The sequence below is a fragment of the Crocodylus porosus genome, unplaced genomic scaffold (genome assembly GCF_001723895.1).
Source record: "Crocodylus porosus isolate Cpor-Errol unplaced genomic scaffold, CroPor_comp1, whole genome shotgun sequence".
Classification (NCBI taxonomy): domain Eukaryota; kingdom Metazoa; phylum Chordata; order Crocodylia; family Crocodylidae; genus Crocodylus; species Crocodylus porosus.
Window position 1 is genome coordinate 14,787,280 of NW_017728932.1, and position 14,460 is coordinate 14,801,739.

At 47.2% G+C, this 14,460-nt stretch overlaps 3 protein-coding genes across 4 annotated transcripts in view; 1 reads left to right on the forward strand and 2 right to left on the reverse strand.

Annotated features, from left to right (window-relative positions):
• The window catches only part of VMP1 (vacuole membrane protein 1), a 75,577-nt gene extending 68,268 nt beyond the window's left edge, over window positions 1–7,309 (reverse strand). Inside the window, exons 1-2 of the mRNA XM_019545692.1 lie at window positions 7,223–7,309; window positions 3,552–3,677 (exon numbers count right to left, since the gene is read on the reverse strand). The gene's annotated coding sequence lies outside the window, so the exon portion shown is untranslated. The remainder of the gene's footprint in view (window positions 1–3,551; window positions 3,678–7,222) is intronic.
• A 120-nt stretch (window positions 7,310–7,429) lies between these two features.
• Window positions 7,430–9,378, forward strand: PTRH2 (peptidyl-tRNA hydrolase 2). 2 transcript variants are annotated; one of them, XM_019545694.1, is made up of 3 exons: window positions 7,556–7,609; window positions 7,681–7,693; window positions 8,710–9,378. In XM_019545694.1, the coding sequence occupies exon 3, from the start codon at window positions 8,721–8,723 to the stop codon at window positions 9,237–9,239; it is 519 nt and encodes a 172-aa protein (XP_019401239.1). In that variant the 5' UTR covers window positions 7,556–7,609; window positions 7,681–7,693; window positions 8,710–8,720; the 3' UTR covers window positions 9,240–9,378. The 2 variants fall into 2 exon arrangements, with proteins under 2 accessions (XP_019401238.1, XP_019401239.1); XM_019545693.1 differs by lacking the exons at window positions 7,556–7,609; window positions 7,681–7,693 and adding an exon at window positions 7,430–7,459 and having other exon boundaries at window positions 8,699–9,378.
• Window positions 9,379–13,119: 3,741 nt separating this feature from the next.
• CLTC (clathrin heavy chain) overlaps window positions 13,120–14,460 on the reverse strand; it is a 41,837-nt gene continuing 40,496 nt past the window's right edge. Inside the window, exon 32 of the mRNA XM_019545695.1 lies at window positions 13,120–14,186. Coding sequence (XP_019401240.1) covers window positions 14,062–14,186 — 125 coding nt within the window. The 3' untranslated portion in view covers window positions 13,120–14,061. The remainder of the gene's footprint in view (window positions 14,187–14,460) is intronic.

Consider the following 14,460-nt stretch of genomic DNA (forward strand, 5'->3'; position numbering starts at 1 on the left):
CAAATGGAAGTAGAGTCCACGGGCCCAATTCTCCTTCCACGCAAGGTTGCATGTCAGTGTGCAACCACTGAAATGACTGGAGTTACACCAATGCACCTCAGAAGAAAGAGGTAGCTATGGTACTGTGTTGCTCATAAGTTGACCTATTTTTCCCCTGCTATAAAAAAAAAAAAGTCACAGTCAACACATGCACAGTATCAACCTGCAACCAGGACCCAATCTTGACTTTTGTCCTGACATTGTTTTGCAATAAAAAACAAAATCAGAATTATTCTCAGTATACTTCTTGTTTTAATATTTGTAAGGCCTTTAACAACTTGGATCCTTTTCTCACCTGTTCGATTCTCCTGGCTGTTTTCTAAGGACAATACCAGTTTCAGGACTTTCTACAGTCACTGACGTATAGCCGGGAGGGAAAGGGAGTAAGCCATTTTGTCTTGGAACTGAAGCTGAAAATGAGGGACCGACTTAAACACAGGAGTCAACTTACAATTACGACAATACTGGCTTTTGATAGAGACCAAATATTGAGCCAGGTCCTGATTTCTTCGGGGTGACGAATCCCTGAGGATGGAAGATCATCTACTTTCTAGTAACCAAATTTATGATGTGGTTATGAGGGAGATGTGCATTAGGCTTGGAGTTGAAAAGAAATGGTGTAACTGGAAGACCACGGTTGCACCGACTGATGATTACAGAGACTCCCTTTCCTTCAGAAGGGAAAGCCATTTGGGCATGTGGTTTTGGGACAGGGCCCAATTGGAAGACAGCTTTGCAGGGCCAAAACTCAAGCATACTTTGTTTGGCTGATGCACAGCTCTCATGCATTTCAAAACCCTATACATGAGAATTTGGAGTTGTTCTAGTCCTTTCCTTTTCCTCTGCATGCATTTAGCTAGCACAGTTTTCAAAGAGATGTCAACTGGAACAGGCCTGGCCTGTGCACTCTGCTTGCTTATGTTTTAATAAAATGGACTTAGTCAAGATGACGTGCTCTGTTGAACGGGATGCTGGGATGGAAGCGTCACGCAGCACTGCCATTCACCTCATTTAACTTTTTAATGGCAGGCAAAATCTGCAGCTCTCCAGGATTGTTCAGACCCAATGCTATCCATCTTTTGCCTAATCCTTAAATGACAACTGCAGAGACATTTCACACTCTGAGCGAGGAAGCTAAGGCTGCAACGGCTGCAACTAAAGAGAGGTAAATTTGAATGGACAATCTATGGAGGCTTGAGGCTACAAGTGAAAGAAAAGTAAGCCCCAGACCCACGCCTTATGAGCATGAGAAAAGGAGTGCTTTCCACAGCAAGATGGAAATCAACCTGAAGCACAATACAGCAGCAAAACAGGAATAAATATTGAATGGAACAACACAACTTTCCCTTCCTGCTGCATCTGGCCTGCTTACGCTGGTAGTGGTAGAGCAATGCTGGGGTTCGCTCACAAGATTTTCTTTGTGGGGCTGGATGGGCAGCCCACAGTACTCTATTCAGCATGCGTGTGATCCAGAGAGTTTCACGGCAAAGACAATTACTGTTTGTCAAAATGTTCCTTCTTCAATGAGGCAGCTCACCAAAATGGCTGCTGTGGTTTACCAAAAAGTTAAAGGTAAATTGTAACAAGTCATCCCAATGCCAAAGCAAATTTACACCTGGAATTCCAGCCAGCTGCACTTGAAGCAGCGCCTGTCTGATCTTGACACGAGAAAAAAAACCCTTTCCTTCCCCAAATTTGGAGCAGTTTCCTACAGCATTCAAGAGAACTACCCAGAAATGTGAGTCTTCAAATGGTGTTATAGTTCAGCCATTAACTAATGCATCTCCTTTCTTCCAGCCAACAGTGCTTTACACGGGAGATATACTTTGTACTTTAGCCAAGGGAGTGGATGGTGCAGTGTATGGGAGCAGATAAGAGTGCTTACAAGAATCCCTTACTATTGCACAAAGGATTTTGAGGACCCCGCTATGTTTAAACACTAGGGAAACTACTGTATTTACAGAAATCCAGGGTGAGGTTTCCCCCACCATTCAACATGGGGGAGAGCCCCGTCTTGGATTTGAGTACAAGGCCAGCGGGGGGCAGAGAGCAGGCAGCTGCTGCAGCTCTGACGCTGGCCCAGGTCAGAGCTACCTTGTCCTCCCAGTCCTGAGCCAGAACCACAACTGACAGTAAGAGCGGTGGGAGGGGAGGAAGGAAGGACAGGCACAGGCAGCGAGGAGGAGGGGAGCAGGTGCTGGGCCACACAGACACTGGGGAGGGGGGAATGGCTCCAGGAGGTACAAGCTGGTGGATGTGGACAACAGGTAGGGGGTCAGGCCACTTGCCACCCCGCCCCACAGACACACACACACACAAAGCTTTCCCCACTGTAGTAGTCAGGGTGAATAAATTTAAGACAACCTTCTGCTAATTAGATTCTATACATGAAAAATTCTAACAAATGTATACATTTTCCATGTACAAGGTTGTCTTAAACTGCAAGTTGCCTCGGATTCAAGTAGCCATGGCGTTAAGCCGTTTTCACGACTCTCTCGGTTTCCAAGGACAGCACAAGAGCAGTCCAGAAGTGAGACACGGTTAGAACCAACAAGCCCGCTTCCACCTACTCTGTGCTCTGAAGCAAGAGACAGCCCGGAGACGGGAACCTTGGACATTTTAGAGACTTGTACCTCTGCCTCCTTGCTTTCTTCTCCCATAAATGTTTCCCGATTTTGGCTGGGAACTTCGGTTCAACCAAACAACCCACCTGGCCTTGCTCGTGGCCGGTTTATTTTTCCTGCTGTCTGCTATGTCCAAGTAGGTCCAAGCAGGTCCAAGGAGGTGATCCTGCCCCTCTATGTGACACTGTTCAGGCTGCAGCTGGAGTACCGCATCCAGTTCTGGGCACCACACTTCAGGAGGGATGTGGACAACATGGAGAGGGTCCAGAGGAGGGCCACTCGAATGGTCAGGGGGCAGCAGGGCAGGCCCTATGAGGAGAGGCGACGGGACCTGAACCTTTATCCCTGGGCTAGGAAGTGATGAAACACAACACTTCCTAGCCCAGGGATAAAGTATCATGCAGATCACCGAGAGCTCTGTGCCAAGTCAAGATTTAAGTCTACGAGCTCCACCCATGCTACTTATCAAACAGGGCACTGGACTCCAAATCACATCCGAGACCATTTCTCCAACACCCCCGCCTAGATCATATCAACTCAGCATAATCAATGCTGCAGGCCCGAGTGGCAGCGATGAACAACCTGGGGGTCATTCCTTCCCTTTCATCCAAGCATTTCAGCCCTGCCTTGATCCTAGTGCTTCTTCCTCCGTAACACTTGTAGCTTCCAACTGTCTTTTGCCCGGTCTTACAGCATTATGCCTACATTGATTCTAATTCGGGGTAAGTTTAAAGAGTAAACCGACAACGTATAGGCTCTTATCATGGATAAGACTTCTGGATAGACGATGTACTATGCTCTGTTGGATCACCACAGATGATCTGTGAGGGAACAAACTTAAGAACAGAAAAACAAAAAAAAAAGGTCTACAAATGGAGCGCTACATACCTCGTGGCTTCTTGTTCTGGCAGTTCAGGTCTTTTCCACCTCTTCTGTATATCGAGTCAACTACCTTGTCGGCTCTGTAGGCATTCAGGACCAAAAGGACTGCTCTTCTCCCAGATCTTCTGCCCCCTGCAGAGGAAGATATTACCTGCTCATCACATGGTATCAAACTGATACAGTTCATGACCTGAAGGTTAATAACTTTTCTCAAAGCCATACAAAATATAAAAAGCAGCCACTTGAGATGTTTGAGTCCTCTGAACACTCCAGGGAAGCATTCAATTAAAAGAAAGAATTAGGACATGTCTTAGAGGTATTGGAAATCTCCACAGATCACTCAATAATGGGTTACTTTGATGCAGGCCTACGCATTCCAGCAGTAAACTATTTTAGTTAGAAAAATGTACTAATCCCACATAGGAAAGGACAAGTCATTTAGTTACAGACCACAGGTTTCCATTTAGTGGGTTATGCCTCTGTGCACCAGACCTACTTCCAATTTTCAGCCAGAGCTGGAAAAAAAAAAAAAAGTCATCTAAAAAAAACTAACCAGCTGAAACGTTCATCTTCCCAACAAGACTTTCGAGTGCCTTTAGAAAGAAAAATAACTCCACAGCGCTTCCAGCCCTCCTGCTCCAGAAGGCATCATGCATTTCTGTGTCCAAGTTGTTAAGTGCTGATGGCCCAAACTCTTGTGCCTACACGTGAAGCCCCAGCTACCCAACGGAGCACTCCATGGACTTAAATGGTGCAGCTCCCACTGCAGGATCAGGGCTCTCTTACTGCAGAGATGTGCACCTACACTGGCCCTTTCTGTGCATACTGGATAAGAAGAGGCAACCAAACTGCAGCTCTCCAGACTCTCTAGCAATGCTACTTGGTACATAAAATCTCTGTCCTCTTCTGACAGTCAGAAGAAAAAAGCTGCCACACTGAACCAGAGGTCAGGCTCCTCGCTCCCTAGACCAACAAGAGATGATGGGGCTAATCCTGGGAGGCAGGTCAGGAAGATGAGCGAACCTGGCTGGGTGACAGGGCTCCTCTCAGAAGGCCATCAACCCGCTGCAGAGGAAGCTGCTCCTAGCTTCACACAGCAGCTGGCGCATGCCCTCTTCAAAGACCTTCTCACAACATTGCACCTAAGCTGCCAAACAAAATTTGGCTTCCTGAGCTCCCAAATCAGCCCTCTGCTTTCAGGAAGTGACTGGAGCACATTGCTTCGAGGCAATTACATGTCAGAGCCATTAAAAAAAAAAAAGTTGCACCCAAGCAGCTTTTGAACCAGAACACGATGACATGTTCTCCCCATACAGTGCTAAGATAGTATCCCAGACACTACCACACAGAGACAAAGTGATAAGTATTATGCACAACATCCAGCCAATGCCATAAAGGCAGATTGCAGTTGGGAAGGCGAACTAGACATTGGGTCAGAATTATGCACTACCACAGAGACAAAACAAGAGAAGATTCAGATAACTGCCTCTGCCAAAACAAAGGGTGTGGAAAGGCTGATACGAGGACAGATTCAGAGAGGCAGGACAGGCTTTAAGATCATCCTCTAGTTGTTTCAACATCGACAAGTACCTAGCTTTACTCTGGCCTGATGTCAAAGAATCACCATTCACTTCTCACGTAGACAGCTTGCCCACCATGGCAGGGCCATTCAGACCCCCTAGCACAGCAACCAACACTGTCACAGGAAAATCCAGAGTGGAGCAGCCGGGCTTGCCATCACTGGCCTCCTCTGATATGACAGAGGCAGGCTGCAAGGTAGAAGCAACAGGAATGCCAAGAAAGCACATCAGGTGGACCTGGGCCAAGACAGAGTAACAGCACAGCCCTGAGCTTCGCCACCTCTGAACTCTCTACTGCCTGGTGGAGTAGTGAGATGTTATAAGGTTTCCAATCAGGAAATGGCACCAAATTTGTCTGGCCACGACTTGGAGAGAGTGTCACTTCTTCCAGAAGAAGCGCCTACATGGGTCACATATAAAGACAGGGAGAAAGAAAAAAGGCTCCACACTGGACTCGATAGGAAACCCTCGCCACAGTACCCCACACCCTTCCCACTGCCACTCAAGGTTTTGCTTGTCCTTTCACCTATTCTGTTCAACTCCCATGGGCCAAGAGGAGCTCAAACACCTGCTTATACAATCAAGGGAGGTATGTGACTGGACAGGAATGCCCTGCCCACACTACTGGAGTTGCAAGAGTGGGTTTGGAATCATCCAGGAGAGAGACAGAGCCTTTTGAAGCATATTCTTCAACAAGAAACACTAAAGAAATCCATTTCTGGGGAACCAACACCAATTCCTAAACCACTAGTTTCTCACTGTTTCCTTGTAGGAGACAGCCACATCGCTACCGGCTTATCGCAGTCCAGCACCGATGGACCCCAGGTCTAAAACAGCCATGGAATGCCACTGCCCTCAACAGATTTTATCTATGCTGAAGCAGAGAACCAAGTTAATCCAGAGAGCGGAGAGCGCTTGTTCGTTTGAAGCAGCGGGCTGCTACTGTCCGGCAAACTCTAGTACAGGGATCGGCCACGGTTGGATGGTGGGGGCCTGATTCTTGCTGGGGCAGCACAGCCCCTGCCTGCCCCTTCCCCGCTGTCCACCCCAAGGTGTGCCCACCAAACAACGTGCCTTCACGTGCTATGCTCTGGTGCTGTGGGTTGCCTAGTATGCATTTAAAAAATACCATCTGTAACACCCCATTTATTAAGCAAATACATGGCACAGCCATAACGATGAGACAAATGTGACACACAAAGTACTTCAGGCGCGACTGAAAATACGTATGCTGGACTCAAATGCATTGTATATCGCATAGCCGGGGAAAAGTCTCGTCAGCGTGGGATTTCGACACAGAAATGAAAGGAATTTCACAGGGGAGAAGACGCCGGCTGCTCAATCTACTGGCCTTTCAAGCCACCTCTCCCCACTCAAGACTCATGCTTTCTTCCTGCCCCACCCACGGGCAAGGCACAAAACCAACTTCAGCTGCTAGAAAGTAAAGCTCGGTCCAAATTTGTAGGTGGTCCTGAGGAGCAACATTTCCTACCAGGATGTTTCCCAAACTCTCCCTCCCTATATGAACGACATGAAGCAATAATCATCACTTCTAGGATTAACGTGGGGCACGTTAAAAACAAACAAACCCCAACAACAAACGAACAAAGCAGCATGGTAACGCTGGTGGTGGGCTGGGGGTGGGGGAAAAAGACGGCAAGTCGCGTGAATTTCCCAAAGGGACCAATCCATGCACCGAAGAAACGGGACATTTACTTTGTGATGCAAGAGGCTGACAGCTCAGAAACCCTGACAGGACTCGTTACCGCGCTGCAACCTCGCAAGGTGCAGGGTTGCATCATCTGGGCTGTTAGAGCCGAGACGGTCGAAGCCCTGAGGAGAAAGACAAGAGTGAGAGCGACGGCCCCGCGTGAGGTGGGCGCTCAGGGCTCGGCAGCGGTTGCTTGGGACGAACACGATGCAGACCCGGGGGGGGGGGGGGGGGGGGGGAGCCGGGGTGAGGACGAGGATGAGGAGGGAGGAGCACCACGCAGCCCCCGCTGAATGAGGCCCGGGGGTCGCCTCACGGAGGGGGCGCGAGGGACCCGCTCCCGGCCCAGTTCGGGGGGGCAGTGGATGTCGGCGCCCGGGACTCACCGCGCTCCAGCGCCGCCGGCTCCGGCTGCTGCCGCTGGGCTCGGGCCAAGCCGGAGGGGAGGGGGAGGCGCTGCAGCGGAACAGGCGGGGACTTGCGTCACTTCTCGCGCGCCGCTCCCCTCAGCGCGGCGCCCCTCCGCCCCAGCGCTGACGTGTTGCGCGCGCGCCGCGGCGCGCTGACGTCACTACCGGGCGACAGCAGCTGGGAGCGGCGGCGGACGCGTGGGCGCTTCTCAGGTGAGTCCCTTGGTCTTCCGGGACCGTCCGGCGCAGCGTTAATGTTAGGCCCTCACACTATAAGGGAGCCTCTAAATAAGAAACGCCTCCCCCCCAACTGGACATTTTTGTTCTAATAGGACAAAAATTGACCTACTTCTGCCCCGCTGTTCTTATTGTTTCATAGTTTCTAGGTATTCAATGTTCTAGGCATTCATTGTCTAGGTTTCATTGTTTCATAGTATTCATATCGAGTTCAGAGATTATGATGGTTTGTGCAGAAATAATCTTTCCTTTTAATGTTTCCTGAAAATCCTTCCTCGTGAGTTATGTTGATCGTACGCAGAGGCGCCGAAGAACATCCAACTGGTCATAATCCGGCCCGACCCAGCCCGTCCCAGGACGCTGTCCTGCGGGACGTGGCTTTGATCCACGAGCAGGGACGGACCAAGGAGAGGGTGATGCCAGCACGACCCGTTTCTTCCACGTGTTGCGCATGGGTGACTGGTGCCTCCCCAGTCTGGGGGGACACCAGATCGTGGGGGGGGTCCCCAGTGTCCGATCGCCAACCAGTTTTGTGGCTGGCGCTTCCAGGGGGTGCACAGCCGATCTTCTCATTGCCAGTGGTGTTGCAAATGCAGCTCTGTAAAGAGTGGGGGGGGAGGGGGTGGCCTCGTTAGGAGAACGAGTCACACTTGCCTCCAGGGAAGCAGCGCCGCCCCCCCCTCCCCCGAAGGGGCACAGCAAAGGGAAGAAGTTTTTGCTCTGACACTTGTTTGGCCTCCCTTGGTCCTCTTTTGTGTGCGGCAGAGGTGCTGTCATGTCCATGGATGTTTCATAGAAGCAGGACATTGGCTGCTGCCGTTCACGTGGGTGTTCAGTTGCATCAGGGAATGCAATAGTTTTAGGCAGAAGTGAGGTGATGGAGAGCAGGTGATGGTTTGGATAGCGTTGGACCCGGGGGGACCCATGGACTTCCAGCCTGACTTCTCTAGGAGGCTATTATCCATTGCAAATTGGGTGCAGGCACCCTGATGAAAGGCCTCCTAGTGCAGGGGCAGGCAGTTATTTCGGGCAGAGGGCCACTTGCTGAGTTTTGGGAAGCCATCAAGGGCCACATGACAGGCAGCCTGGGGAAGATGAATATTAATTTGCTAAATTTTGGGGGCCCCCCTGCAGGGCCCCACCCGTGGCCTAGTTGAATGGCAGGTGCTTTGTAAGACTGCAACCATTTTTTTCTCTTCTTTCCTTCCCTGTCAGTGGGTCTCCAGAATCTGCTGCCATGGATTACTTCTCCAAACCTGATCTCCTCAGTATTACGGCTGGAGTGGCCTGTGGAGTGTGCCTGGGTTGGGGTATGCGTGGACGATTCTTCAGACCATCCAAAGCGCGCATGAACATGCCTGCTGCTGAACTGGGGAGCGAAGCCAGCATCATGGGAGAGTCTGGGGAGTTCAAATTGGTGCTCATTGTCCGCCAAGACTTGAAGATGGGGAAAGGCAAAGTGGCAGCGCAGTGTTCACATGCTGCGGTTTCTGCGTACAAGCAGGTTCAGAAAAGAAACCCAGAGCTCCTCAAGCAGTGGGAGTGTTGTGGGCAGCCTAAAGTGGTGCTCAGAGCCCCTGATGAAGAGACTCTAGTTCATCTCCTTGTTGATGCTAAACAGCTAGGATTGACTGTGAGTTTAATTCAAGATGCTGGTCGTACTCAGATTGCACCTGGCTCCCAAACTGTCTTAGGCATTGGCCCAGGACCAGCTGATCTGGTGGACAAAGTGTCTGGGCACTTAAAACTCTTCTGATGTAGCAAATAAATCTTGGATTTATTGCAGCAACTCATATTACCTCCCAAGTCTTAATGAAAATCAAACCCAACCTCTAGTTTGTTTCCATCAGTTCTGTTCTAGTATGAATAAAAAGCATCAGTGTCTCTTCTTTGTAGACTTTTTCTTGTTTGGTTACTTCACTCTTACTGTGTACAAATAAGTAAATAAAAAAAAGTAGTTTACTTGAGTTTTGTAGGCTTACTTCAAAATCACTGCATTTGTTACATTTAGCATGAAATCATGGTCAAACAAGGTGGAGCAGGACAGGAAAGGAAGAATCCTGCACTCAGCAGGAGTTGCAGGAGCAGATAAAAGGTAGTGGCCTGTACCTAAAATGGTTCAGGGCAAGTTGCTTCTCTTAGGAAGATTGCCAGCAGTGCTTAGGTGCATGGGACAGCCTAGGAACTTGAAGTTACACCAGATCAACTAGAATGAGTAGAGGTATTGAAGCCAAGCCAAGCCAGCAGTCTGCTTCCTGTGCTAATAAGGCCCTTATAGTTAAACAGGTTCTTTCCTCAGTTCCACATGCAACTAGCAGAAAAGCATGTGGCTGTAGTTAGTATACTGGGATAGATGGAGCACAGCCTGTGCCTTGCCTGCACTGGCAAGAGCATACACTTTTAAACAGAATAACTGGAAGGGCTAGTATCTAAAGTGAGTTCCTCCTCAAGGCATCTTGTGGAGTTCACATGGGAACATGAAGCAGTAGTTATGGTTCCAGAGCTCTGCTGCTGCCACATTAGCAACTGTTTCTATACAAAACATTTATGTAATAAGTCAACTGATGCAACTGCATGTAACGAAATAAGTAGTTCCCATTTAACCTTCAGATGTAACCAAATAAGTAATTCCTGTTTAAGCTTCTAGCTCAGCCTTGTAAAGGACAGGAGTGAAAAGCACCAGGGAAGGTGCAGTTCTGCTTAGTAGGCTGCTCCCTGCAGGACAGCACCTGTAATAGTGCTGGGATTTAAACAAAAACACAAAACAAAACCAAACAACCACCCCCATTCTATTTGAAAATGTCAGTTAATTCTCTCTCTCTATACATCCTTCTGTATCATGTAGATGTGCCCACTTGTTATTTTGGTATTTAAAAATATAGAATGAGGCACAAATTAAAACCACTCCATTTCTCTCTCCTTGAGGCTATGGTTTTCATCAGAAATGTGCCAAGTTCTAAATTTAAATTGGCTTGTGTTAGTTAAGCTGAAAATAAATAGGACCCTTTTCCCATGAGTCTAGGCCAACAGTTATCTTGGATTTACTTGATCAACTATCACAGCCTAGAATAAACTTGAAATTAAAGTACATTGCTTTACAGTGGAAGGAGCCTGGGAGGAGGCAGGTTTTGGGTGGGCATCTGTGCTGCTGCTACTGGCAAGTGGCCTAGCTGTACCAGAAGCTGGTCATTCATTTCAGATAACCCTGCTCTGATATTCAGGGGGAGGGCTGTAACTAGAGAGACTGCTTTTCCATAGTTTCCGGTTTCTTAGCAAACAAACACACACCCACCACTTTTATTTCACAGGAAGATTTTGAAGCTACTTTTGAACGAGGTGGTAAAGATAAGCACAGAAAGATGAAGCAATGCAGTAGTGGCAAGGGCAGAGCTGGATTTTAGATCCCATTGCAGGCAAGTTTAACTTGCCAGTTCCTCCATAATATAAGCCCCTGGTTTGCCAGAAGTGAAGGCAGCAGGGTGGGAACCAGCTTAAAACTCAGCTTAGGCTACTGATTGAAGGTCTAGAAAGACCAAGAGAGAAAGGAAGCAGAGGAGGAATTGTATCCTGCCAAGGCATGGAGCATGGTTGTTGTAGGATGGGATTCCACTCTCAGTGCTGGAAGAGCGCTTTTCCATGAAGGCTTTGCTCCTGCAAGTGAAACCAAGCTAGACCAGCTTTTTCTCCCCCTCCCCCACTTCCCTGCTTCATATCCCACTGTGTGGGTGTGAACAGAAGAGCAGTTTACAATAAAGGATAGAAGAGCCAGATTTTAAAAGAGTGTTTCCCTTCTGAAGCAGCCAGACTTATATTTATTTGGAAATAGAAGCCCAATGTAGTTGTTGCATGGTTCTACAGCCTCTCCCCCAGATCACTGGTTAGGCTGAACTAATTAAGAGGTAGGGAAGTATGTAGTGGCTTCTGCACAGCAGGCAAGTGACCCAGCTTGGATCCAGATAGGCCAGCATTAGGACAAGCTCTGCTGGCTCATCTCTCCAACCACCCAGGCATAGGTCACCAACCTCTGGAGGTCAAGCTACTGCAATCCAGCTGCTAAAATTGCGTGTCAACAAGCTCTCTTGTGTACATATATGTGGCTTGGGCTACTTGAACAATCCTGGATAGCCACAAACAAAGTAGATCTAGCACAATTGAGTGTCAATAAGTAACAGTTAATACAAGCTGTGATCCCCAAGGGTCCTACAGACCTCTTAGCTGTGAAGACTGCCAGAAGGTAGGAACAATTTCTGGGACAGTTTGGAATCTGATGTTCTGGACTGCATTAAAAAAGGCTTTGAGCAGTAGAACCAAGTTTTAAAAGTAGCATGCCCTTGCCACAGGACCCAAAAAGAGACTAAGGCACAGAAGTTTAAAGGGAAGCACATCTGGCTAACATCTCTTCCAACTATGTACAGTTGCTCCAACAAAACATACCCCAGAAGGGAGGGGGAAGAAAAAAGTTTACTCCCCCCCGCACCGCTTTGAGTTTTAGTTAAAAGAGGTTTCTAGACTTCACTACTCTTCCCCCCTCCAAATGCAGGTTGCAACCAGCAGGCAAGCTTGTCTGCTACATGCACTGCCTGGCTAGCCACAGTAGAGGGGACTTGGAGGAGTCTTGGATTTATACAGGATAGACCTTTAAAAATATTAGGCAAGGCTCTGTCCACAGAAAACATTCCAGATTCACAGAAGTTTAGGGTTGGAAGGGACCCCTGCTCTGGGTAGGGTAGACAACTGGGATCAAGCAACCCCAGCAAGGTATGCATGTCCAGTCTTCTTCTGAAGCTCTCCAAGGTAGGTGCCTGCACGACCCTGGGAGCCTATACACCTCTGTTTTTGTTGCCTGCCTATTTCTTTCCTCTCAAGAAACCTCTGCATCTGCTTAGAGCACTCTGCATTTTTGTCAACTAGCTTCAACCAGCTGCAAAACAGGGCATCCACTTCACAATGGAGGCACCTTGAAGACTGTGCACAGGCCTACCCTTCTCTGCCTCCCCCACCCCCCCATCTCTCTTTAGCAAGATTCTCCATATCTTCAGATAGAGAAGAAAAACATGGGAGGGGGAGTTCTCAATCTACACTTGATACAGCTATCAGCACTTCCAGCAGTGGCATTAAAAATATGCACTCGAAAACATGACAGTATTCATTGTCAAACATTTAGGTCAAGTTTTATTGGAAGCTATATTAAGGCAGCTTAAAAAAAAAAAACAAACAAACAAAAAAAACAAACAAAAAAACAAAAAAACAACCCATAGCTAGAACATGATCTTCATTGATTTAGAACTGAAAAAAACCACTTAGCTACAAGCCCAGAGCATCGCCTAGTTGATATGCTGTAGTTGGTCAAAACAGCCAACTGCAGGAAAAGAAAAAAGTGCCATTTTCCACCCCCAGTTGATAATCCCTTAGTTAATAGGAAGAGCATTAAAAAAGGTATTCTCCTGCATAATCCCTCAGTGCAAGACACCACTTTGAAGTGAAGTGGTCTCCATTCTGTTTTGCTAAGCTGATAGCCCCTTACTGACCTCTGGAATAATGTCTGACCTTGGGCTCCTGATACTGCAAACATTGGCCTGAACTGGAAAGTTGGTTTCAGAGACAGAGAGAAAAATATATAAGTGAAACTACCACTATACAGAATGTCCACAGTCCAGTAATTTATTTTTTTTAAATTTGAGTAATTTCAAATTGCACAAACAAAACTGAACAGTAATATTTTTGCTTGAATTCTCTCTTCTGTACACTCAAAAACAGTGATCTAAAACACCACAATATCCAACATACACAAACCTCAGGGCAGGGTTAGTAAATACATAGATTGGAATCATGGTGCTCTGTTCCTGAATGGAATGTCCCACAAAAAGCACAGAATACAGCACAACATAAGGTCATTGTTACATATGGAGTGAGCCAAACACTAGCATTTTTCTATATGCATAAATGGAAAACCTGCATAGGTTAAGGGAAACTTTACTCATTTTTAAGTCAGGCAAGGTTGTCTTTATGCATTTAAAATTTGTTTCAAGAGCTATGCAATCCAACCAGGGTAGGATATGCTGATTAGTGTTGTCTTTCATCGGCAGTCTTGCAAGATCAGATACAAATCTCTGCTTTAGCTTTCTCTGAATATACAATGAGACTTAAAATGCATTTAGATAAACAGTACATATTGCAAGCTGCTCACATACAATGAAAAAAAAGATATTCAATATTAGAGTTGAGCACTATAGAGTGCAAATCTCAAATCTTCACAACAGACTGTTTTAAATGGTAAGAAGCAGTCCTCCAGAAGAGCCCATCTGAACAAGACAAAAAGTTAAGCTATTCCCCTTTAAAACAAAATCTAAAACATGGAATGTGAAAAAAAAAAAAAAGTGTAGGTGTGATCCCAATAGTTTGCACTAGAAGACAAAAAACAGTCCTTCATGAAATAAAAGGTTACAAGAACACGAGGCAGAACTCTTGCTTTTCCCTGTTATGAAAAAAGAAGCGGGGTGGGACGGTGGAGTTTCAGTAAGAAAAAAAAAAAATAATAATAATAATAATGTGATCGCTCCAGAGGCTTGTGCTGCACCTTACATGGTGTATCCAAAACCAGGCTGAGGTTGCCCATATGGAGGTGCAGTATAGCCATAGCCAAAAGGTGCTTGTGGAGGAACTGCAACACTGGGTCCTGCTGTCAACATTAGCTGTGGCTGACCTGAACAAAGAAGGGCAGAAATAGTTATATCATATGCAGTTGTTAGTTCTGGATACATCCCAACTTTTGGGGGAAGCTAGCTTGCATGACCATTTAGTGCCCTGGGAAGCATAGCTTACTATGGGAATGAGTCACCAGGTGTCATTAGACATTGAAAAAGGGTGTCTCTTATGGAGAAGCCCACAAAAAAAGGGAATGAAGACAGCTGTCAAGACACTACACACACCACTTTAAGTTCCAGGGCACGGATGGACAGGCATGCACGCACCCCCCC

Coding starts and splice junctions, on each gene's coding strand:
- PTRH2 (XM_019545693.1), top strand. CDS start 8,721: ATGGATTACTTCTCCAAACCTGATCTCCTCAGTATTACGGCTGGAGTG.